Raw genomic sequence first — 24344 nt, 5'->3', positions numbered from 1 at the left:
GCATTCCGATGTCTTCCATCAACGGTGCGATCGCCGCAATAAGGTAAGGGCTCTGGATTTTGATGGAGTCAATGGTAAGGGCTGGCAGGCCGCCTACCGTCTTCTCGTTAGCTTGGTGGTCTTTGGATCGGTATATAGCAATGGCGGCTCGGCTGTATTTCTCCGCTGATTCATCCGGTAAGTACTTGTGTAGGTGGTTTCTCCACCCAGTTAACGCAGCATTTGCATTTCCTCGGGCCTTCGTATAAGTTCTGGACCTCGGCTACTTGACCGATTGTTCTCTTCGCCCTCTCGACCTCCGGAGCTTGTGGTACGGTCGTTATATCTTTGAAGACGTCCGGTGTGATGACATCGAGCGGGATGTGACCACCATGTGTCCAGCCTAACTCATGTTCGTACACATGACCCGAGTCAATTTCTAGAAGAATATTGCTTATTAGTCGCTGTAAATCCACATGGTAAATAATGCATACCCATCCTGTTCTTTTTTGGAACGTGTAGTGTAGTAGCCTTTCCTCGATTTGTACGGATTACGTGACTCAACAAGCACTCATGATAATGACGAGAAATGACCTACTCAATGGAGCTTAGACGAAATGACGGGGAAAGTGCCTTTGGAATGGAAACGGAAATTGCTGCCCCCAGAATATTTGGAATAAAAAGGCAAACCCATTGTTTTTCCCTCTGCCACGTCACAATTAGCCTTAAAGTAGTCTGAAGGATGCTTGAAGGTTGCCTGAAACCAGCATTCGCAGTACACACTAGCGGGCAAACCATACAACCAAACGGTGATAATTTTACGCGTTTCCCATACGTTTTGTTACAGATCTATTACGCGTCTCGCCTAAGCTCCGTGTGTATTTTTGATATCTGCGTTTCGCGCTATTTCGCTCTGCCCACCTCTCCCTACACTAATCGCCAGCTTTCACATCCCCGTGCCCAGTACCACGTGCCTCTAATCTGTCATGTTCTTTCAAGGTCTTCGATCAGTCTGGTTGTATCCGATGTCTCTGTCCAAAGCTTCATCTGGCCCGTTACTATATTACCAACATACGAAGCTGCAGGCCCTACGCAACACAAGCGTCACGGCCTGGCAGCAGCAAGACATTAGTACAAGTATCAGGGATTCGGCCTCAGATGGAACCATTTTGGCCTCGCTTGCTCCTATCATAGTATGGTACCAAAGAAGGATTCATCTACCATTCCGCCAACAGGACAGCGCTAACGGGTCTCGAACCTATCTGCTAGATAAATCCCAGCTGACGGTAACTACGTAGTACGGCTTACGGAAAGCAATCCTGTACACTAGTTACCCCTTCCACTGATACAGCGGCCCCATCGGCCCCGGTGAATGGCTGGAAAGATTAGACGAACCAACTATTAGATATAGAAATCTATGTGCCGTGTCGATTTAACAATGACAATCTCCCACCTACGGCCAAGCTACTACTGTATGCATCTCACCGAAGTCATCACGGTTCTGACGACAACCCAAAAATGATATCCACAGAGAGAGTGAAATGCCACCCGTCATGGGCCCAAACCGGCCCAAACACATACTCCCAACCGTATGGCTTTCAAGAAGTCCTCTACAACGCCATCTCCGTCCCGCCCGGATCCCCCGGCCTCTTTCTGATAGGCTCATCTATCACCTTCAGCTACAACCCTTCCTCTCCAGCCGGTAGACTCTCTGCTCACGACCTAGCCCCTCTGCTCCGTAATGCCTGGCTACAGATGCGCCAGCAATACCCAACGTTGGCAGCAGAGACCCATCCCGAGGGGAAAATATACACCTCCCCATCGTCCTCCGCCGAGCTAGAAGAATGGCTTGCCGCCACCTTCATCGTAACCCCAGGAAAGACATCCGCCGAGCACTGGAGAACCATGATCAAGACAAGGCAAATGACGATGTACTTTTTTCCCGAGGAGCGCCAGCTGTTCCTGCAAGGGGAGCACCACATCCTCGACGGGAGGGGGCTCATGAATTTCTGGGATCGGTTCTTCAGGGCTCTTGCATCGCCGGCCAAGGAAGATATAATGAAGACAGAAGGATCCGAAGTATCACGTCTCCCTCCCCGATCCGACGACCTCCTCGACATGGCAGAAAAGAAACCCGGGCGCGGCGAGCAGCGCGCTTTGGAAATCCTCGCACCGCTCGGCACCATGAACGCGCCGATCTGCTTGCCCGTGCCCCATCCTCTACCTCCCTGCTCTCCACGGAACGCCGCGCTCGAGCTTCGACTCAGCACTCGCACCACAGAATCTATTACCGCCGCGTGCAAAGCTCAGCGCCTGAGCGTCACAGCCGTCTGGCACGCAGCCGTGGTCCTCGCCACCCGGTCCATCCAAGCGAAGCGTAACTCGGTGCCGGGCGCAGGAGGAGGTACGCAGTTTGCCTGCTTTGGCAACTTCGATCTCCGCCGCTACTTCCCTGCCCCAGACGCAACAACCCTACCCGACGCCTACGCCCTGAGCAACCACCACTGCGTGCTCCCGTATGTTGTCACGCCGGATGGCAAGACCTTCTCGCAAGTCGCGCGAGAGCTCGCCTCCTTCTACCAACAGGACCTGCCCAAGGCGGATGCCGAGGTATGGAGTGCGATGGAGCCCATGATCCGCATGCTGTTGCCCGGGTTCACTCGGACGCCGCTCGAGGAGACGACGCCGGCGTTGTCGAGTTTGGGGGTTGTGGATCACTTTATCGGTTCCTGGTATGCCGATGCTGGGGGACAGGGCGGTTGGCGGGTTGAGGAAGTGTGGTTTGGCGATACCGTGACGGGGCCGTGGCTGGAGTGTTTCATGTGGGCGTGGCAGGGGCGGCTGTCTTTGAATTCATGCTATAACCCAGCCTACTACACGCACGCCGAGGTGGATGAGTTCCATCAGCTGGTGCTGGAGAAGATGCTGGATGGGATGAGCATCGTGGGCCAGGGGCCTTGTTGGAAGCTTTGAACGAGGAGTAGCTAACAGGCTTTTCATAGCGGCTCTACTGAGTCGGACTATCAAGTAGAATTACACATCCAAAACCTTTTTCTCCTACTTATATGAATAAATTTCCGATATTTTTCTCTGAGTTTCATAAGTGCATCTCTTTTATCACCTTTTAAAACTTCTACCTTTTTAGTATTCTAATCAATATTATCGTTGTTGAATTTTCTTAGGAAACTGATGGTCTTTATGTAATTTTCCAGGAAATAAACATTAAACTGTCAAAAGTGATGGAGAAGAGTAGTCAGAACACAGGAAAATTCGAACAGGAATTTTTAGGGGAGTCAAGACTCCTTTGGCTAGGGAGGTTAAACTATACTAGTACATGTTGGAGCTGTGAGCGGCCAGAGCCATGCCTGTTCCTCATGAGCTGCTGTGAGCTGATGGATGAGCGGGTGTAAGCTGGCCTTCCTGCCGGGGCAGAAGCTCTCACCGCGGACCAGCCACTCTATTTTGACTTGCCCATGTCGACACACTGGCGAACGGAAAGAAAAGATCAAAGGCAGCAAGATCGTGAGACTTATAAGGTCTCTTCTAACAATAAACTTCATCCACTTGGCTGTAATCACGCTTCCACACTCCCGGGCTGTCCTTGAGGAACTGGGATCGGAAACCAATCATGCGCTGAGCGCGGGGGGTGAGTGTTCTGGCCAGCTCGCTGTCGACCAGAAACGGGTATGCCTCTTCTGGCGTGAGGTATGAGCACTGAAAAACGAGGGTGATGCCCCTCCTCGTGACGTCGGTGGTGCGGTTGGCACCACCGCCGTGCACCACCTTCCCGGTGATGAAGCAGGCGTCGCCGGCCTCCATCTCGGCGGGGATGGTGTCTTCGGGGGTTCCGTTGTCTCGCAGATCACTCCACCGGTGGCTGCCGGGGATCACGCGGGTGGCGCCGTTCTCGTCGCGGAACTCGGTCAGCGCTACGACGAAGTTGATGCTCGCCTCGGGCGCGTCGGGCCCGCAGTGCGTGAAGATGGGGAACTGCCATTGGTCGCGGTGTAAGGGCTGGGCCTTGCTGGCCGGGCCGATGTCGATGACTTGGGCTGAGTTCATCCAGTATCCACCGGCGTCTTTCAGATAGATGGCCTCGCACAGTTGGTGGATCAAGTCGTTCTCCAGCATCTCGTGACGAAAAGTCTTGCTCAGCGTGACCACGTTGTTTAATCGCTTGGTGTTGTCACCGTGAAAGTCCTGGAGCCATTCGTCTGAGCGCTTAGAGCCCACCCCGAGCTTGTCGATAGCGGGCTGCACATCTTCATTTAGACGACGAACTTGGTCATTGGTGAATAGGCCCTTGATGATGACAGCCCCGTCCTCACGGAGGGCTCTGAGGACGGCGTCACGGCCGTCGAAAGCCTTGACTTGCTGTAGCTTGGTTGGAGTTGGGGACATATTACCTTTAGGATGGTAAAGCGAGTTCATGTCACGAATTGTTTGATAACGCCGAAAGGAGATATGTGCTGATTATGTGAGCTCCAACCGTTGGTGCCATTAAAAAGAAATTGATATCATTATTGAGAGACATGAGAATTTCCCCAAAAAAGACTGACCCAACCTCAGAAGTTTTTACCGACTGGAAAGTCAAGCACACTCGACATCTCGCTTCAGGAAACAGGACGGTGTGTCTCTTGTGCTCGAGGGGGGGGGGCCTATAAGCGAGAAATTTTCAGATGCAACAGTTACCTGCCCAGGTAGGTATGGCTGGTGGGAGAGAAGGATTCCAACTACCATTCCGCCGAATGGACAGCGCCAATGGGTTCCGAACCCATCTGTTAGACGAATCCTACGGACAATGGGTGCAGGTAATATGGTTTCCCCATCGCCAGGACAGTGACTGCTAGCGTCGGTGCCGCGCACCAAGGTGATGGATCTCTCATGCAGAATTAGCTCGGCGTTAACAGGCTTACATTTCTGGTATGATCAGCATCCTGATCTACTCGTTAGAGCCCTAACGCAAGCGGGCCCCATGTACCATAGTACAACGGATCCCTATCCGCAACGGGGAATGCTTGGCGTCGTGAGTCTCTGAGCATATTTCTGTTATTCACACGTTGCTGGCGTTCTGTGAGATGTAGCATTGATCCAAGTAGCTCAAAATAAGGCATTTTCCAATCCAAAATCGCTTGGTTTCAGGCATTTGACTCGTCTCTAAATTGGTTTCGGTAAATACTTGGCAAATGATTCCAAGCTAAAACTTAGGGCTTACTGTACTACGTACTACGTAGAGATTTTAGGAGGGGCGGGACGGAGATACAGCATCAGCTCTATTCCGGTTGCGGATAAAGATGCGCTGCACACATAAGGGTCTGCTCACGTTATAACTTAGTCACAATGTGGGTGTGTGACTAAGTATGGGGTACAGAATACTGGATGGCTATAAGAGGGGCAGTATGTACCCGGTCGGGCCGTGGCATGTATATCTTCACCTTGTTTGGACTAGTTGGGCAGCTTCAAGAAAAAAAAGCAACCAACCCTGATAGTCAACTATGGTTGGATCAATTAAGTCCGCGGCCTAGCTAAAACTAACGGGGTATAATATACAGGGATTCATAAGCGACAGAGACGTTTTTGGTGATAGGCTTTCATTTCATTAGATGAGAATAGGTGGTGCTGGTAAAAGTCAATACTGGCACATCGTTTCCAACCTAATTTTCTCACAGGGCAACGGCCTAAGCAATTGTCGAGCGTGCAATGGGGTACTTGTAAGAAGCCTAAGCTGTAGGCGATTCTGTACACGCACGCGTGCGTCAGCGGCGCAATGTAACAGCAAGGGCAGTATGGCAGCAGCAGCAGATATGCTTCCCTCGTTAAACACGCCCTTGCATCACTCACTTAAACTGTGCAGCGCGTCAGATCAGCATATTACCCCTAACTCACTGGCTGAAATCTGTCTTCCAAGCCTCCTCTATCACGTCCTCGATGCGCTTTGGCTTGGCGACCTTTCCCTCAAACGCCTTGACGAGGTCGAGATGCCCATCCAACTTCCCAAAATCAAATGCGCCGAGGGCAACACCGGCTTCGAGATCGGCGACTAGCGCTCGCAGCTGAGGCAATCCATGAGGAAACCGCTGAGGAAACCGCTTGGCAATGTCCACATTCGTCGGGAGGTCGAGTGTCTCATGCCTGAGCAATTTGTCGACCGGTTGATAGCGCACCTCGAGCTTCCGACCCAGGTTCACCTCCACGAGCCTGACGAGCTCATTCAACGAGACGGTGCTTGCCGCTGTCGTCAGGATCGCCGGCCACCGGTCCAGCTCGAGCGCCAGCGCAACGTACCGCGCAGCATCTGTGGTGAAGGTCATGCTCATCTTCGCTTCTCCGTCCCCCGGCAGCACCGCCTGTCCGTTGGCCGGGTCGACGAAGAAGCACAGCGGACGGAGCTTGCCCATCACCGGCGGCTGGCCAAAATAGTCCATGAACATGCCCGGGTAGATGTATGCGTACTCGAGCGTGCTTGTCTTCTCCAGCTCTCGCCGGGCGGCAAGATGGAACCTCTTTTCCGGATAGGGGAGGATGTCGTCGCCGACATCGTACTCAACATTAAATTCCGAGGGAATGAAGCGCTGAACGCTGGGGCACTGGTTGGCAGCGCGGATCAGGCGTAGCTGAGCCTCGGACGCGGATTCACAATCCATGATGAAGGCACAGATAACAACCTTGACATGTTTTTCTGTGAGTTTCTCAACCAGAGAATCCTGGGAGGAGTAGTCGGTCTGAATGCTAGGGAGGTAGCTTTTGCCAGTCAATGGCGATATGTGGCCGGGTTGATCTTGCACAACCTGTAACTCCGCGGTCAATGACGTGGAATAGCTCACGGAACGTATTTACTACCTTTCTCGACATGATGTATACCTCATACTTGCCAGTCTCGAACAGGGCATCCGTGATGAGGCGACCCAGGTCACCAAGGCCACCAGCAACTGCAACAACGGCCATAGTGCGTAGCAGTTTTGAATTGCAGTAGACCAAGCTGTCCGTCAAGCTTTAGAAAGATTGGTAGCTGGTCTACTCGAAGCGACCGGTGGGATATGTCTTCTAATCTCTTCTCTAGTGTCAGACGGGACGGAGATCTTAGTAAAATACTGGCTTGTGTTTTTAACAGGATTCACACTTGTTGGAGGATTTGCACTTGTGGAAGGATTCTCGCTTGTAATTCTGAGGGATGCACACTTGTGGAAGGCCTTCCCGTTGTGGAAAGATTTCTAATTGTTAAAGGTTATCCACTTGTTGAAGGAAGTCTGGTAAGAATTAGCATGAAAATATATATCAATTGTGCACTTTGGATTGCACAACTGTAACACCTGTGCCTCCCTTACCTTCTTACCTTTCTGCCAAAATATACTTCACAAAAAACCACATTCTGCCTATAGTGTGGTACTTGTAATCTACCCTGCACCAAGAAACCATTACCAGAAAAGATGGCTTGTGTCTCAGCAGAAGACTACCAGACAACGGCCAAGGAGTTCAACAACACTGATGATTCCACAACACTGCAACTGTGTTTACACCAACTTTTCGAGCACGCCGCGGAGAAGTACAGCGGCAAGATCGCCCTAATTTGTGCCAACAGGACACTCACCTTTGGAGAACTCAATGCGGCTGCGAATCGTTTTGCCAGAGTCCTTATTCAGCAAGGTATCAGGAATGGCGACCTCGTCGGTGTGGCCCTGGATCGCTCCGTCAACCTCGTCGCGGTGTTGCTAGCGGTCTTGAAGACCGGCGCCACGTACGTGCCTATTGACCCGGCCTTTCCCGCAGAACGCATCAAACAAATGATGGAAGATGCCTGTCCGAAGCTCCTCATTACCGGTGATAACACACTCGAGGCCTTCACTTCCAGGGGAAGCGTGTACCTGAGCGTCTACGAGGTGCTGCGCATGATAAATCCAGACTGTGGTGGCAGCAACCTCGGTGTGGTAGTAGGGAGCGATGATCTTGCCTATGTCATGTACACCTCCGGCTCGACTGGTCGGCCCAAGGGCGTCGAGGTCAGCCACGGGAATATCTCAAATCTACTATTGTCGATGCAGAAGGAACCAGGGTGTAGCGAAACGGATCGGCTGCTTGCTCTCACCACGGTATCTTTCGATATGGCCGTTGTCGAGCTCATCGCACAAAGACACGAAGTAAAAGACACCGCTGCCCTGATCAGACTTATGGAGCGCCATGAAATCACCATAATGCAGGGGACACCCGCAATCTGGCAAATGCTACTGGATTCAGGCTGGCGAGGCCAGCCTCGGCTGATGAAGCTCTTATGCGGCGGCGAAGCGCTGCCTCGACCACTAGCAGATCGCTTGCTGGCGTGTAGCGACATGATGTGGAATATGTATGGTCCAACTGAGGCGACTGTGTATGCGAGCATTTGGAGGGTATGCCAAGGCCATGATGTGATTATCGGAAGTCCCATCATCAACGGCCGCCTTTACGTGCTCGATCCGAACCTGTCGCCAGTACCGCCCGGTTGTACTGGTGAGCTATATATTGGAGGAGCTGGCGTGGCACGCGGTTATCGCAACAACAGCGAACTTACCCGCTCTCGATTTCTTGACAACCCCTTTCACGATGGCCGGATGTACCGAACTGGTGATCTCGCTCGCTTTCTGGCGCCCGGAAAATTGAGCGTCATGGGCCGTATGGATGGGCAGGTTAAGATCCGAGGCCACAGAATTGAGCTGGGCGACATCGAAGCGGCTATTACTGAGTGTCAGAACATCTCCGGCGCAGTTGTAGTCTGTCGCGATGACCGACTGATAGCCTATTGCGTGCAAAAGGTGAGGCCGCTCAGGAGTGGAGTTGAAGCCAAGGCAGCGCTTGACCGTGTGATACGCCCTTGGCTGGCTGAGCGGCTGCCATCTTACATGGTGCCAGCATTCTTCGTTGAAATGAAAGCTTTCCCGGTGACGATGAATGGCAAAATTGACCGCAACGCCCTCCCGGATCCAGTAGCGGCAATGCAGACGACGTCCGACATGAAGCCCGTCACTGAGTTGGAGAATCAGATACTCACGATTTGGTCGAGAGTCCTTGGCCACGACCGCGTCGGCGTCAATGACAATTTCTTTGAGGTTGGAGGGGACTCTGCACGTGTCGTCCGCGTCCAAAAAGAGCTCGAGAGACTGCTAGGCCGGACGGTTTCGTCACCCACACTGTTTGAACACTATACCATCAAGACATTGGCGGCGCATCTGACAAGCTCGTCTGATATGGCTGGCCTGAAACTTGATACCAAGCAACGTCATGTGTATGATACCGAAGAAATCGCGATTGTCTCCATGGCATGTCGGCTACCCGGTGGCATTACCACCCCAGAGGACTTTTGGAAGCTACTTGAGCGCGGTGGTGACGCCATTACCGACGTGCCTGAGGACCGTTGGGATGCTGATGCCTTATACGATGTGAGCTCAGACGCTCACGGCAAATCGTATTGCCGCCGTGGTGGATTCATTCCTTCAATCAACTCGTTTGATATATCATTCTTCGGCATCTCACCACGAGAGGCACGCACACTGGACCCTTCACATTACATGATGCTGGAGACCTGTTGGGAAGGATTTGAGCGTGTGGGTTATACTATAGAACAGTTACGCGGTAGCCAGACTGGCGTCTTCATCGGCATCAGCAATATTTCAGCCCATCAGCGTTTCAACCTAACCGCCATTAATGACTTGGCAGATCTTGACGGGTACACGGTGACAGGCTCGGCTGGAGGCACTCTGTCCGGCCGCATCTCCTACCAACTGGGCCTAGAGGGCCCAGCAATGACGATAGACACTGCGTGCTCCTCCTCGCTGGCCACGACTCACTTGGCCTGTACTGCGCTGCGTCAGGGTGAATGCGACATGGCCGTGTCTGGTGGCGTAAGCCTGATACTCAATCCCGCCCTGCATGTGGAATTCAGCCGGCTACAGGGCATGTCGCCGGATGGCCGTTGTCGGTCGTTTGCTGCCGACACCCAAGGCACAGGGTGGTCCGAGGGCTCTGTCGTCGTCATCCTGAAGCGCTTATCCGATGCTCAACGCGATGGTGATCCGATCCACGCCGTGATACGTGGCACCGCCGTCAACCACAACGGCCGCAGTGCCAGCTTGGCAACGCCCAGCGGATCTGCCCAGCAACGACTCATTCGTACGGCCTTAACTGCGGCTAGACTGCAGCCTGATGACATCGACTATGTTGAGGCTCATGGCACCGGTACTAAACTGGGCGATCCAATCGAAGCTACAGCGTTGATGGAGGTGTTTAGCCCCAGCCGCACCAATGTAGAACCTCTATTGATCGGTTCGGCCAAGTCTAATATCGGCCACACTCAAGCCGCTGCTGGTCTGGTAGGTCTGCTGAAAGTGACGTTGGCCATCCAGCATAGCACCCTACCGCAGACTTTGCACGTCGCCAAGCCTACCCTGGCGGTGGACTGGCAGCGTGCCAAGATGACCCCGGTGCTGAAAAAGCGCCCGTGGCTATCACAAGGGAGCCGGGTGCGCCGGGCTGGTGTTAGTGCATTCGGCATCGGTGGCACAAATGCTCATATCATTGTCGAAGAACCACCGAGGCGGATGATGGTTGCTGATAGTGCGAGGACGGTAGTTCGACTGCCTTCTATTATGCCGTTCCTCCTCTCGGGCGACACCGACGCAGCCCTGCGCATGCAGGCCGAGAAATTTCATAGACACATCAGCAGCACCATTGACCAGGATGGCCTTGGTGATGTAGCCTACTCCCTGGCGACCACTCGCAGTCATTTTCGAAGGCGGATAGTATTGTTGGCCGAAGGCAAGGCTGAGCTGCTGGAGAAGCTGGACTCGATCATCCATCCGGACTCTTTCGCATTGCCTGCTAGCGACGCTGCGGAGGCGCCAAGGCTAGCCATCCTCTTCACCGGCCAAGGCAGCCAGTGGCCAGGCATGGGCAAGGACCTGTGCGAGGTCTACCCCATCTTTCGCGAAACGATAAGCGAGATCGCGGCCGAGTTCACGGAATTGGAATTGCCGCTGCTCGATGTCATGTGGGCGGAACCGGGCAGCACAGCCGCCACATGGTTAAACCGTACTGACTTTGCCCAGCCTGCTCTATTTGCTTTGGAGGTCGCGTTATGGCGGCTGTGGCAGAGCTGGGGCGTAGTGCCGGAGTTTGTCCTCGGCCATAGCTTAGGCGAGCTTGTGGCTGCTCATGTAGCGGGCATCTTGGATCTGCCTGATGCCTGTCGATTAGTTGCGGCGCGTGGACGATTAATGCAGGCTCAATCCGGTAATGGCAGGATGGTATCGCTCGGCGCCAGCGCTGCCGAGGTAGCAATAGCAATTGAGCAATTGGGCCACGGTGATCAGGTTGATATCGCTCTCTATAACGCACCAATGCAGACAGTGATATCTGGCGACACAGATGCCGTTGAAAGCATAACGCGCCATTTTGCTGGCCAAGGCCGCAAGACCAAGACGCTGGTCGTTGGACATGCCTTCCATTCCCGGCATATGGACGGTATGCTACCAGACTTCCGAGCCCTAGCCGAGACTGTACGGTTTAATCCTCCCCAGCTAAGCATCATCAGCAGTCTAGACGGCAGGCTGGTTGAGGCCGGTCAGCTCGAACAAGCGGACTATTGGGTGAAGCAGGCGCGTGAGCCAGTTCGCTTTAGTGACGGCATCCAGACTTTGGCCCGTCACGGTGTCAATGTCTTCCTTGAGCTAGGACCGCAGCAAGTGCTTTGTGGCATGGGTGTAGCGTGTCTTGCAGACGATGACAAAAGCAAGTCCATTGCCTGGTTGCCATCTCTCAACGGTCGCAAAGAAAGCGCCTTGATCCTTCAACAAAGTGTTGCCACTCTACATATGCGGCACGTGCCTATCGACTGGCCAGTCTATTTTAAGCCTTTTGGCTGTCAGCGCGTAGAAATACCAACATACGCCTTCCAGCGGGAATACCATGTCCGTCTCGACACGCAGCCAGGTGCTGCTGCTAATGATATCAGCAATACCACCAGCCGTGCTCGCAAAGGCCGTCAAGGGCGCTTCCAGTTCGGGATAGTGTGGCATCCAGTGAAGACGCACAATGTCCATTCAAGCGGGACCTGGGGTCTTTTGCTTCGAGCTGACAATGTGACGTGGGCAGGGCGTGTGACAGCCAGTCTGTCGCGAGCTGGTATACGACTGGTCGAAGTCGAGCATCTCAAGCATGCTGGGAAGCTGGATGGTCTGATGTGCCTGTGGGACTCGGATACCGACGTTATATCTCAGACGCGAGATGTCATTGCAGAGGCGCTGACACAGCTGCAGACAGCAGCCCAGACTCATTTTATGCCGCCGCTTGTATGGGTCACTCACCAGGCGGTCGGTACTGGTACCGAGTCCGACGACCAGGCCATGAGACTTGGAACGGCTCCGTTATGGGGTCTTATGCGGACTGCCAGGAACGAGCATCCGGAATTGCACTTGCGCCTGGTCGACCTGGCTGAGGAAACAGGCACCTGTATCGCATCAGCGTTGACGCTAAACACCGAGCCGGAATGCGCTGTGCGCCAGGGCCGAGTGCTTGTCCCACGGATGCAGCGCGTTAATTGGGTACCGAAGCCACTAGCCGAGCAACGACTTATCCGACCGGACGGTGCAGTGCTGATAACAGGCGGCCTCGGCCATCTTGGAGCGCGCGTAGCACGATGGCTGGCGAGTGACCATGACATCCGCGACCTGGTACTGACCTCACGCCATGGCATGGAAGCTTCCGGCGCGGATGCATTGGTACTCGAACTCTCTAGAATCGGCGTCAGAGTTACGGTGACTGCCAGCAACATAGCCGATCCAGACAGCGTCAATTCAATCATGGCAATGTTCAGCAAAGACCGGCCGCTGCGAGGCGTAGTCCACGCGGCCGGTGTGGTTGACTCCGGTGTCCTCTCAGCCATGACGCCGGAGCGGTGCGCAACGACGCTTGCGCCCAAGGTGTACGGCGCTTGGCTCCTGCACCAATCAACTCACAATATGGATCTGGACCTCTTTCTGATGTTCTCTTCCATCTCTGGCGTTATGGGCATGCCGGGTCTTGCGAATTATGCTGCAGCCAACGCCTTTCTTGATGCGCTGGCATACCTGCGTCGCGCCCAGCACTTGCCGGCCACCTCAGTGGCATACGGCACCTGGGCAGGCGACGGCATGGCGTCCAGACTTAGCGAAACCACCCGAGCTCACCTCACTCACTTTGGCCTTGACCCTCTCACACCCGATGAGGGGCTGGCGCTATTTAAACAAGCTGTGGTCAGCACTCGTGCGCTGACCGTGGCAGCCGCGCTCGATTTGGGACGGCTTCAGGGCTTCTTTGAGGAACAGGGCGGTATACCGCCATTGCTTCATTCGCTTCTAACTCAGGACAGCACCCTTGCCTCCCGAGGCTGGGATCTGGGCAAGGTGTTGAGCGAAGCTGACCCTGGGCAGCACGCCGGTATTGTGCTGAACATGATCCGAGAAGTCGTTGCCAAGGCATTGGGTTATACGCACCCGCTTGATGTGGATGTTGACCGTCCTTTGCAAGACATTGGAATTGACTCCTTGACCGCGGTCCAGATGCGCAATCATCTGGCGACACTGACGGGCCTGACGCTCTCCGTCAATATTGCTTTCCTTTATCCAAACCTAAAGGCGCTCAGCCAGTCCCTGTTGTCCCAGCTGCAGGACATGGATACGTCGTCCACCACAAAGGCATCGAGCAGTGCGACTTCTGCCACCACGGCATTTGACTCTCCTCATTTGAATATGGAGGCAGTCCGCAAAGGCTGTCTCGACAGCAGCTTCAGGTTCGACAACGTAACTCGGGATCCAGCTAAATGTACCACACGTCCCGACTCCGTCTTTCTCACAGGCGCTACAGGTTTTGTCGGTGCCTCTATCCTGTACGAGCTGCTCAAGCAGGGCATCACTACGCACTGCCTCGTGCGCGCCGACGGCGTCGATAAGGCACGGCAGCGGGTGGTGGGCACTCTGGAAGACTATGGTCTCTGGCAAGCCAACTTTGCGTCACTGATCAACCCGACAGTCGGTGACATGGCTCAACCCTTGCTCGGCTTGACCGAGGAAGTATTCGACGACTTGGCAGATCGAGTTGATGCCATTTGTCACTCGGGCGCTCTCGTCGATTGGATGCGGCCGCTGGAAGACTACGTCGGTCCCAATATCGTCAGCACCCACGAGATTCTGCGCCTGGCCTCACGCGGCTGTGCCAAAGCAGTCCATCTTGTGTCCACGATCTCGACATTACCCAAGCATATGGGCCTCGACCTTAGCGCGGCAGACCAAGAATACGGCTATGGGACCTCCAAATACATTGCAGAGAGGCTGGTGGCAGCGGCTCGTTGGCGCGGCGCCAGGGCATGCGTCTACCGTTTACCCTATGTCACTGCCTCGACTGCGACTGGTCACTTCCGGCTCGATCGCGGCGACTTCTTACACAACTTGATTGTCGGAAGCCTTGAAATGGGAGCGTTCCCGTCATTGGATGCTGATATGTCCGCTGTGCTACCCATCGACTACCTAAGTAAAACCATCGTAGCCGTAATGACACAAGATTTGCATCGAATGGGCCGGGACTGGGACTTTTTGAACACACGTGCACCGACCTGCAATGACTTCTTCAAGCTGATAGGTGCCGTTGGTGGTGGGAAGGAGATCGTAACCTTCGGTTCGTGGAAGCAACAGGCACTGGACTATGCTGCCGCACATCCGACAAGCCCTCTGGCCCGCATCACTGCTGTTTTCGACAGCTACACAGACAAAACCGCGGCTGGTATGTTCAAGGGTGCATCTGTTGGAGAGCACGTCTTTGGGGACGATGATTATCCCGCGCCCTTGATTAACGAGCAGTTTGCTGAGACATATCTAAATCGTATTTACACGCATTCTAATAGAAACACTTAAGATAGCAGGGTGATGAAGTTGTTAGGAATCACCAACCTGAAGGCCAGCTGTTTGATGCGGCCAGGCACATATTTACCCCACGCCGATGTATTATTATTACAGTACAATACTCTGTACGCTGGCCACAGAAAGAGGCCGCCATTGACTATTTGTGTACTTAGCAGGCCAATCATAAAATGGATCTATTTACCACTGTTTGAGGGTAGAACACGCCTCGCTTGCTCAACTAAAACTTGGAGTCTCAATTTCTTCAGAATACCTACTTACCATCCTCCAACATCGCCAGCTCAGAATTCAGCCTCAGTGGTCGCACGGACTAGGCCACCTACGCAATCAATCCGAGTTCAAGCATTCGAGTGCTCAATCAAGTTCGCAGTCCAAATGGCCCCACCGATCCCTCCTTTATCAAATTCACGCCGACCAGCCTCTTTCGAAATACGGCACGCGATTTTCGAAGCAGAGAAACAGTCCACAGACGAGATAAATCCAGTGGGAAACCAATGAATACCCACGTTAAAGCTTCTCGTGTAGAAAAGAAGCAGTCTAAAGAACCCCCAAAAATGGAGAATCAGAATATGTCGTTTGGCGGCTTAATCCTGGTTCATGTCAACAATCGACTTGGTATCAAGAGCACCATTCCATCTTCTCCCACGGATAGCATTAAAGATTTCAAGTTGGTGGCCCACCGGCTTGTTGTTCGCCCAGATGAAATCCTCTTGAAAAGGCAGGGGCAGAGACCATTTAAGGACTCTCTGACTTTGCAAGACTACGAAGTCGGTCACAACTCTTCCATTGACCTGGAAGTGGACTCCACAGATTAGGCGGCATCTCGGCTTCTACCAGATCAAATTATAATCACAGATCATCATTGCATGTCAGATTCAAGCCTACTGGACCACTGTATGACCTGCCAATCTCGCTGAAAGACTGCTTCGTTAATCCGCCACATCTCTCGCCAATGGGAATGGCCGCCCTGGCGAACGAACCACTGGCATCCGAAACCCTCCTAGTGACCATCTTGCGAGATGTTGGGGCCGTCTTCTATGTCAAAACCAGTATTCCCATAGTATGATGATGATGGAGACCAATAACGAGGTGTGGAGGAGACCAGGAACCCTCTGCACAAGCACCTTAGTCCTGGTGGTTCTAGTGGAGACGAATCAGCTTTGATAGCCGCGAAGGTTTCGCCACTGCGTGTAGGCACTGATATTGGTGGCAGTATCCATTTTCCCAGTGCGTGTTAGCCATCGCTATGGACTGAAGCCAAGTTTCGGAAGATTCCTGAGCATGGTGGAAAAGTCAGGCATCTCAAGACAAGATTCATTCTTGCCGTTAATGGTCCAATGGCCCGATCGATAAGGTCGATCCAGCTTCATAGTGAAGCTGTGCTTTCTAAGCAAGTAGCGCCGTGGAATTTGGATCGCAAATATCTTCCAATACCATGGGGAAAGAGGTAATTCAATCAAAAGGCCGGAGGCTCCGATTTGGCCTGGTAGGTATTGATGATGTGTTGGTGACTTGCCATCCGCCAGTGGAAAGAGCACTTAGGACCGTCAAAAAGGTGCTTGAAGATGCGGGCCACGCAACCATTCATGGGCCACCACGGACCATCCTAAAACTGTGAAGAACTTGATTGCGGCATTCTTTGACCTTGGAGGAGCTGCTATCATGTCTTTTCCAGAGCCACATGGAGAGCCTGTGTTGGAGTCTACGAAGGGATAAGCACAGGCAGCCAGAGCAGGGGAGGCAGATCTTGGACCAACAAAGATGCGGATAGTGAACTTGAAAAGAAAAGCACTGCGAAGGGATATCTTGGCTGCTGGATGGCAACTGAGGTGGACGGAAAGCAGCCGATGGCTGGAATCATCGTAGCAGTAACAGCATAGGAGGCCGCAAGACTCGGACAGATACAAAAGACATTTATGGTTATTGCCTGTTCTCGTTACAGCTAAATCAGCCAATCATAGATTTTGCATTGTGTACTTTTCTTGTCACACTTGCTGATAAGAATGTTGATAAAGCGCGAGACATGAAGACTTTCAGAGCTGAGTGAGCTCGATGGAAAGATCTAGGGGATTATGATCTAGCTTTTTATCATGGCACGCCTGGGTCGCTACAGTTGGTAAGCAGGCGATTGGAGGAAGAGAAAATATTCGAAACGGTAGAAGTCGTAGCGGACCTATTGAGATAGAGAGAGAGATATTCATGCCAAACGTTCGTATGGAGGGCCTTTGACTCTGCATTCCATCTGGAAGAAAACCACGACTTGGCGAAGACGTCGTGCCAAGGAGCTAGCGTTGCCGGGACACTGGGGGGCGCTTTACCACAGTAAGTAGTAAATGCTGTCACCAGCGGATGTGATCTCCTACAGCAATAGTAGTAGTATTGCACCCACATCGTAAACCAAAGACGACCATCAAACAATATCAGTGCAGAAACCGATCCGATTCAGCAGTCCAAGATGCCTCCGACCCGGCGCAAGAGTGCCCAAAGCTCCGGCCATGCCCAGCCTACCCTCTCTTTCCACTCCAAGCCTACCAAAGTTTTGAAACCAACAGGATCGGCACCTTCAAACAAGAAGTCGTCCAAGGTTGGGTCAGCACTCATTGAAGCTATAACAGAAGATGCGCCGACCTCGGAAGTCGCTCTAAGACAGCAGATAAAGACAGAAGCAGCCAAACCAAAGGACGAGGCAGATTTACGAGCTGAAAAGGTTACAGACGCACAAATTAAAAAGTACTGGAGGAAAGAAGAAGAAGTACGGAAGGCGCCGAGAGGTATTACTGAGGCATATCTACTAGTTGAAGGTGCATGCTGACCGGTTGTGATGACAGTGCACCAGCAAGATCTCACCATTCATGAGAAGATCCTTCGGCATTTCGACCTCTGCTCACAGTTCGGACCGTGCATTGGTATTGCTCGAGCGAAGAGGTGGAAGCGAGCAAACTCCTTAGGCCTTGATCCTCCCATTGAGGTTCTAGCCGTGTTGATTAGAGAGAAAGAGAAAGCTAAGGGAAAAGAATGGCTTGGCCAGCGGGCATACTTGGATGAACTGATGGGTAGTCGTTATATTGTTGATTGAGCATGGTGTGGTGGAGCGCGGGATGATTAAGCACGGCATAGGTTGTTGTACGAAGGAATGAGAGGCTCTGCATGGTGTTGAGGCGCAACCTTCCCTACGGGATCATGGGAAGAACGAGAGCTCTCGGAAGCTGATACTACAATGCCGGGACATGGAGGGATAACCGTCATTATCCGCGGTTATTGAGCAGAGTTTCATGCAAGCCTCCACATCAATTACCTACTTAAACCTACCTGTAATACGCCTGGAGATCTTGAGACCAAAGCTCAAACATAAGATGATTCATCTGAAGGCTTGACTAGTCCGAATTGCCATTTCCGGAGCAATAGGATTTTCCGACCCCACCAAGCCAAGCAGCCGAGTACTCAGTGATTGAACGTCACGACAGCTTCTGCTTCACCTTTGCCATTTATTTTAGAATAATCGAGCTTTCAAACTCCGGCAAAGCATCAGGATGCTTCTGTTACAATGTCTGAGACCCAGAGACGGCAACTGGCAATCCTCAATCCCACGCTTTTGGTTCACCCTGGACTCCACTCCTTTGCTTCTTCGCCCTTCACTCGATCAAGTTTTTTGTGTCGGCAACTGTTTTGTGTATGGATGAGGCCACTGGCGTACTCCAGTAGAGGCCCAAACATGCAAAACACGATGTGCCTCTTAACAGGTCTTTTACAGCCTCGTATGCCTTCCCGCCAGACACCGTGGCTCAGTAGTACCTTGACACCACAGGTTTACTTTTCCGCAGCGTCGCATCTCTGCAAGCCTGCAGGTGCTGGAAATCCTTTAACAATGTTCTGGAGGTCTCTCGGCTCATCTTTGACTTAGACCCAAGTATCGCGTTCTTTTGCAATTTTCTTATCTGAATACCTGCTTTCCTTTGTAGCTTCATCTAATCTAGCTCTCCTCTACAACCCTATCATCGACTATGGCACCAATTGCTATCAGCCCTCCACCCATTGTGGTGAAGTCGATCAATGAAAGTGGTCGGTCTGGAGTGGAACAGGTCGACACTTCGAGTCTTGGTACAAAACGCAAGATCATCTGCTTCTCAGGTGCGTATAACTGGGCGACATAACAGAATCCACCGAAGCAGGGTGTCGGTCTGCTGACCTTTTTCTGTCCAGACTTCGACGGAACAATTTTCCTCCAGGACACTGGCCATACTTTATTCGACAACTTCGGATGCGGTCCGGAACGCCGTGCTGTTCTGGCTGCTGAGCTCGAGTCTGGCGAAAGAAGCTTCAGGGAGGTCTCCAATGATCTCTATGCTTCATTGGATGTCCCTTTCGAGGACGGCTTCGAAGTGATGAAGACAGCCCTTGACATCGATCCTGACTTCAAGGTCTTTCACGAATTCTGCATTAACAACAATATACCCTTCAATGTCATTTCTGCTGGTCTGAAACCAATACTCCGGCGGGTGCTCAACCACTTTCTAGGCGAGGAAGCAAGCAAGCACATTGAAATCGTTGCCAACGATGCCGATATCTCCGCTGACGGAAGTGAATGGAAAGCAGTCTGGAAGCACGACAGTGACCTTGGCCACGACAAAGCCCTCTCAATCACTGAGTACCGTGAAGAAGCAAAAATGCAGAGCGAGAACGGCACGATCCCTATGATCGTCTTCATTGGCGACGGCGTCTCGGACCTCCCCGCAGCCCGCGAAGCCGACGTCCTCTTCGCCCGTCGCGGTCTTCGCCTCGAAGAATACTGCATCGAGAACAAGCTCGCCCACATTCCATTCGACACTTTCGCCGACATCCAAAAAGAAGTCACCAAGATCGCTCGGTATGACGAGGAGAAGACCCATGGTCTCGGTTCGCCGAACAACTTCAACCCTCGTGCCGATATATGGCGGAAGGCTAGCAGTAAAGCTGCTGCTTCGATCTTTGCTGCGCTTAGCCCGCGGGAGGAGAAGATGTTTATTTGGCCGGAGACTTTCATGCCGCGCACGCCTGGACTAAAGAGTCCTGCTGCTCCAGCTATCAAGGAGGCGAGCGCAATTGCCCCTGTGGCCGCTGTTAGAGCATGATTTTTGTTATCTTGCTTCACGAAAGCTTTCCGAATTTGCTACCTTGCGGCGTGTTTTAGCGCGATCTATGAGAGCGCAGGAGTCGAATCAGATACAGAGTCTAGAGTATAGGTTTAGATAGATCACCTGGAAGAATAGAAATAAACTGCCATTCAACGACTTTCCAGCTGAGGTGCTCCAACTCAGTATTGCGTTAAGACTACCTGACCAATGAATTGCTTAAGATAATCCGCCTCTAACGCTAAGGTTTAGTCCTTTTTGAGATGCTGGACAAAACACCTGCAAATGCTTCTGTATCTTTCAAATCATTTCCTCACATCCTCCTAATCTCACTCTCCCCGATGTACCTCCCCAAATCACCCTTAAGCATCGCATCCCACCACTCAAAAAGCATACTCTCACAGATTAGCCTAAACCATGGCGTGAACTTGAAGTCCCTGCCCTTCCCGATCCTCCTTTCCGCATCCCTGAACAGCTGCTTCAATTCCTCCTGGCTAACCCACGCCGTGTCCTGCACCTCATTCACATTGATATCCAGCTCTGGGTCCGCCTCGATGAAGAGTATGTAGTCGATCTCGTGCTCGCCCCACTTGCCATCTGAGGGCGCGAGGTAGTGTATCCGAGTCAGAAACTCGAATTCCGATACGGGAACCTGCTCGGCTTTGATTCCGAGTTCGTGGCCCAACTTCCTCTGCCCTGCACGTTTTGCGCCCTCGACATTCGATGCTAGATCGCCGTGGCCTGTCTCTGTGGGATGGGCCAACGGGTGCGAACAGCAGGTATTGGTCCACATATTCGGGAATGTGATTTTCTCGCTTGCGCGTTGTTGAAGTAAGAGCTTGTGGGTGGTTGGGTGGAAGAGAAAGACGCTAAATGCGCGGTGAAGGAGGCCTTTGTTGATGTTGGTCATGAGGTGGCAGATCTTTTTTGACGCCGAACCAAGGGGGTTGTCGTCTTTGTCAAGGACGATGCATACTTCATCCATGAGGCGGATTTGTTCGGCATCGTAGCCGCTGAGGTCGTCGTCTTGGTGGGGAGAGTCGAGGCGAGAGGGGGTGGCGGCGCTGAGGGTTGTGCTCACTTCGGGGAAGAGGTGGAGGATGTTCTCGGCTGTGATGGTTTGAGCAGGAGTAGTGGTGGTGGTGGTGGTGGTGGTAGACATTGTGGTGGGAGGAACGTGGAGAGGGGTCAAGGACGTAGAGCTGTAAGTTATGAACTTCCGTATGAACGTTTAGAGGAGGGATGAGCTCAGAAACTAGTGGCAACAAGTTCCCAAGGTCGGTTGGGACAGAAACCAATTGGGAACAGAAAGAGATTTTGGTGGATGGGGACAAATTCAGTGGGATGCGTCCGGAGAGTCGACTTCGAGCGTCAATCCGCAAAAACCATGCAGGGGACGAAGGATGGAGATCCTCACACAAATTAGTACTTATGGTGGGTAGATCATCGTATTGACATGCCAAGTCCCGAACGCCTATTTAACTCGACTCCCCGAACGCATCCCGCAAATTCGGTGTGGTAAGTACGTTGCAGTGGGAGCTTAGGTGTTGGGATGTTTCCCATACCCTGAGGCGCCCGTACTTACTACAGAGTAAGGTACCTAGGCAACCGGTAAAGTCACTAGTATGCCATCAAGGCCGATCGCTTGCCTACTATTATTAGTCCTCGCTTCCAAAACTCTTCTATTTCAATCGTGAAAGTGTCATGGCAGTTTCGGTATAAGTCGTCATCTTTTTATTTCTGATTGAGTTGTTTGCTGACTGTTCTAGCTGCACACAAGTCATGGTGTTCTGAAGCTCGAGCTCTTTTGTGAATCAGTTCCTCGGACCACTGAAAACTTCCTCGCACTTTGCGCGTCGGGCGCATATAATGGCACACCATTCCATCGCATCATACCCGGTTTCATGATACAAGGAGGAGACACATCTCAGTCCTCAAACCAACCATCCGACAGCTCAATCCCAAAAGGTGGTACTTCGATCTGGGGGCAATATTTTGAAGATGAGATCAAGATACCAGCTCTACGACACAATACAAGAGGTATCGTGTCCATGGCAAATAAAGGTCCCGGCACGAATGGTAGCCAATTTTTCATCACTTTCAAAGAAGCTGGACATCTTGATGGCAAGAACACTGTGTTTGGCAGAGTCATCTCTGGCGCTGAAGATGGAGGTACACTCGACCAGATGGAAGCAGTGGAAGTAGACAGGAAGGGTAGGCCCAAGGGCGAGAAGATAGCCATTGAAAGCGTGCGGATTCATGCCAATCCGTTAGCTGGCTGAAATCTGGGGTGAAGTCTCTGCTCGACTCATGTCCCAACTGGCAGCAGCTGGCAGTTCCAACATCCAGCAATCATGGTGGACCACACCACGAATCCTTCCGCAGCAATCATTGGTCAACATATCGAGCGATTTTTATTGGAGGATGCTAGGATTGGAACGAAGATGTGGGCGAACACCGAGCCCATACTGGATCTATCAGCCGAAATGGAAATTATTTCGGTAGCTCAATGTCAGTTCTTAACAGCGACCTATGGTGGTGGATCGACTAATCAAATGTCACCAAGGAATACATCGAGAATCTGCTCAGAAGCAAGAGAATTTAAGTGCGCTGGAAAGAGAAGTATTGCGCCGTGGGCATTTTATCTAGCCTCGGAGCACAGCTGAAAAGTGTATAGCGGTCCAAGACCTCCTTGAGTTTCAAAGACTTACTCTGCAGCACCACCCTCGGTCTACAAAGAACTGAATGTAGTGCATTGCGAATACAGAAAGTCATTGAGGACGGGTTCCAGAAAAAGCGATTTTCGCAAGGTCATCCACGGCTGCCGATATTATTTCTGAACCGTGCAGGGTTCATTCAATGGCCCAACTGTACCGCTTGCATTGGATCTGGAAGGCCCTTTCTGCTCTGTCATATGCAGGGCAAACAACAACCTATCAATCCGCATTTGATGATACGAAAGCGATGTGACAAAGCTTCTTCTACTTTTATTGGTACAGCTGGTCAAAGTTCCTAAATTGCCTTTGTTATCCTTTATTGGGTAGCTGTTCGCGACTTGCACGCCGTGAATCTTCGTGAAACCGGCGCACAGAGCATCTCGAACACCAGGGGGCTTTCCCCATGTGTCACAAGAAGCATATCACATGAAGGTATCTCAAGGGAACAATCCCGACTGGAAACAGAAGAGTCAACTATGAGGAACCCTGCTCCAATCTGCGCGTGATATCAGCTTTGTGGAGAAGTAGTCCTCTCCACATTTGCCTAACTAGTGACAAGTGCATCAATACCCTCCAGTGTGGAGGAGGCATAAGGTGCTACAACAGCACATTACATGACACGAGGTAGCCTGGTGCAAAGGCTGGCCCAAACTTGGATGCTTGTTGGAAAAAGTCGTAGACTGCTATTGTTGACATTGATTGGGATTTTACAAGCGTCCAGTCAGGGTGATGACTTACCATCTGATGGACGCCTTAAAGATTAACGTAGCCGAAAGTCGGAGCCTACAGTCTCCTCCAGTTACGACATGACAATTGCGTGCCATTCAATTGGATAAGGCATCATCCAGTTAATCATCCTGACTGTTGCCCGGGGATTTTTTTAAATTGAAGATGCCGAAGTGCTCTCTATTTAATTGTTTTCATCCACTTGTTCAAACATGGCCATAAATAGCGGCTTCGCACATGTTCAGTCGGCTAATTTCAGACCGACAAAGACTTCCATGGATGGATAAGGTTGCAACAATGCGATGGTGACACAAGCTCCCAGGGCTGAACCAACCCCAAAAAGCTGACCGAGCAATCAAACTTGGAAGGAACATTTCGAGGACTCCTGATGACACCGTGCGGTGTGAAGGATGGCACGGAATACTCAGCCAAATTTAATGCACCACGTCATATCCGACGAACGCAAGAGACATGATCATTGTCCAGCTACTTTCACCGATCTGGCAAACCCCATGTGGAAATCAAGGGTGTAGATCTCAATATCGTCAGATACTACGTATATCATGCGCAGGAGGCAGACTCCGAAGCAGAAAGTCCCCGATAAATCAAGGGACATACGGGGTTATTCTAGTGTCTGGCCGCCCACGTACGTAGTACTGTCAAAAGCTAGGTAAGGCTACCTATCCCGGCTGTCATGAGTTAGTCAGGACCGTTGCAACTTTTCTGGGTTCCCGCCGAAGATTGGGCAAGTCTCCACCACGATCTTTCCGGTTTTCGCACTCCAACCCAACTTCAGTAGCATGGCGTTTTATTTGGGCACACTTGATGCCAACGGTTGGGAAGACGGTGTATCTCCAGAGCATGTCCTGGCTTGGCGATGGATTTAGGACGGATATGTA

At 52.1% G+C, this 24344-nt stretch overlaps 8 protein-coding genes across 8 annotated transcripts; 5 read left to right on the top strand and 3 right to left on the bottom strand.

Annotated features, from left to right (window-relative positions):
* Positions 1-1497: 1497 nt before the first annotated feature.
* EPUS_05760 (uncharacterized protein) lies at positions 1498-2952 on the top strand (the record flags this gene model as incomplete). The annotated part of the gene is made up of 1 exon (XM_007807492.1): positions 1498-2952. One exon carries the CDS (start codon positions 1498-1500, stop codon positions 2950-2952), a length of 1455 nt encoding a protein of 484 aa, XP_007805683.1.
* A 570-nt stretch (positions 2953-3522) lies between these two features.
* EPUS_05759 (uncharacterized protein) lies at positions 3523-4380 on the bottom strand (the record flags this gene model as incomplete). Its single annotated transcript, XM_007807491.1, has 1 exon — positions 3523-4380. The coding sequence occupies one exon, from the start codon at positions 4378-4380 to the stop codon at positions 3523-3525; it is 858 nt and encodes a 285-aa protein (XP_007805682.1).
* A 1481-nt stretch (positions 4381-5861) lies between these two features.
* EPUS_05758 (uncharacterized protein) lies at positions 5862-6924 on the bottom strand (the record flags this gene model as incomplete). Its single annotated transcript, XM_007807490.1, has 2 exons — positions 5862-6767; positions 6820-6924. 2 exons carry the CDS (start codon positions 6922-6924, stop codon positions 5862-5864), a joined length of 1011 nt encoding a protein of 336 aa, XP_007805681.1.
* Positions 6925-7406: 482 nt separating this feature from the next.
* Positions 7407-14888, top strand: EPUS_05757 (uncharacterized protein; the record flags this gene model as incomplete). The annotated part of the gene is made up of 1 exon (XM_007807489.1): positions 7407-14888. One exon carries the CDS (start codon positions 7407-7409, stop codon positions 14886-14888), a length of 7482 nt encoding a protein of 2493 aa, XP_007805680.1.
* Positions 14889-17349: 2461 nt separating this feature from the next.
* EPUS_05756 (uncharacterized protein) lies at positions 17350-17970 on the top strand (the record flags this gene model as incomplete). The annotated part of the gene is made up of 2 exons (XM_007807488.1): positions 17350-17665; positions 17723-17970. The coding sequence occupies 2 exons, from the start codon at positions 17350-17352 to the stop codon at positions 17968-17970; spliced, it is 564 nt and encodes a 187-aa protein (XP_007805679.1).
* A 925-nt stretch (positions 17971-18895) lies between these two features.
* On the top strand, positions 18896-20002 carry EPUS_05755 (uncharacterized protein; the record flags this gene model as incomplete). The annotated part of the gene is made up of 2 exons (XM_007807487.1): positions 18896-19022; positions 19095-20002. The coding sequence occupies 2 exons, from the start codon at positions 18896-18898 to the stop codon at positions 20000-20002; spliced, it is 1035 nt and encodes a 344-aa protein (XP_007805678.1).
* Positions 20003-20315: 313 nt separating this feature from the next.
* EPUS_05754 (Isopentenyl-diphosphate Delta-isomerase) lies at positions 20316-21164 on the bottom strand (the record flags this gene model as incomplete). Its single annotated transcript, XM_007807486.1, has 1 exon — positions 20316-21164. One exon carries the CDS (start codon positions 21162-21164, stop codon positions 20316-20318), a length of 849 nt encoding a protein of 282 aa, XP_007805677.1.
* A 542-nt stretch (positions 21165-21706) lies between these two features.
* EPUS_05753 (Peptidyl-prolyl cis-trans isomerase-like 3) lies at positions 21707-22284 on the top strand (the record flags this gene model as incomplete). The annotated part of the gene is made up of 2 exons (XM_007807485.1): positions 21707-21718; positions 21772-22284. The coding sequence occupies 2 exons, from the start codon at positions 21707-21709 to the stop codon at positions 22282-22284; spliced, it is 525 nt and encodes a 174-aa protein (XP_007805676.1).
* Positions 22285-24344: the final 2060 nt, after the last annotated feature.

Source organism: Endocarpon pusillum (assembly GCF_000464535.1).
Source record: "Endocarpon pusillum Z07020 unplaced genomic scaffold scaffold692, whole genome shotgun sequence".
NCBI classification, from domain to species: Eukaryota; Fungi; Ascomycota; class Eurotiomycetes; order Verrucariales; family Verrucariaceae; genus Endocarpon; species Endocarpon pusillum.
This window is presented reverse-complemented; position numbering and strand designations above follow the sequence as displayed.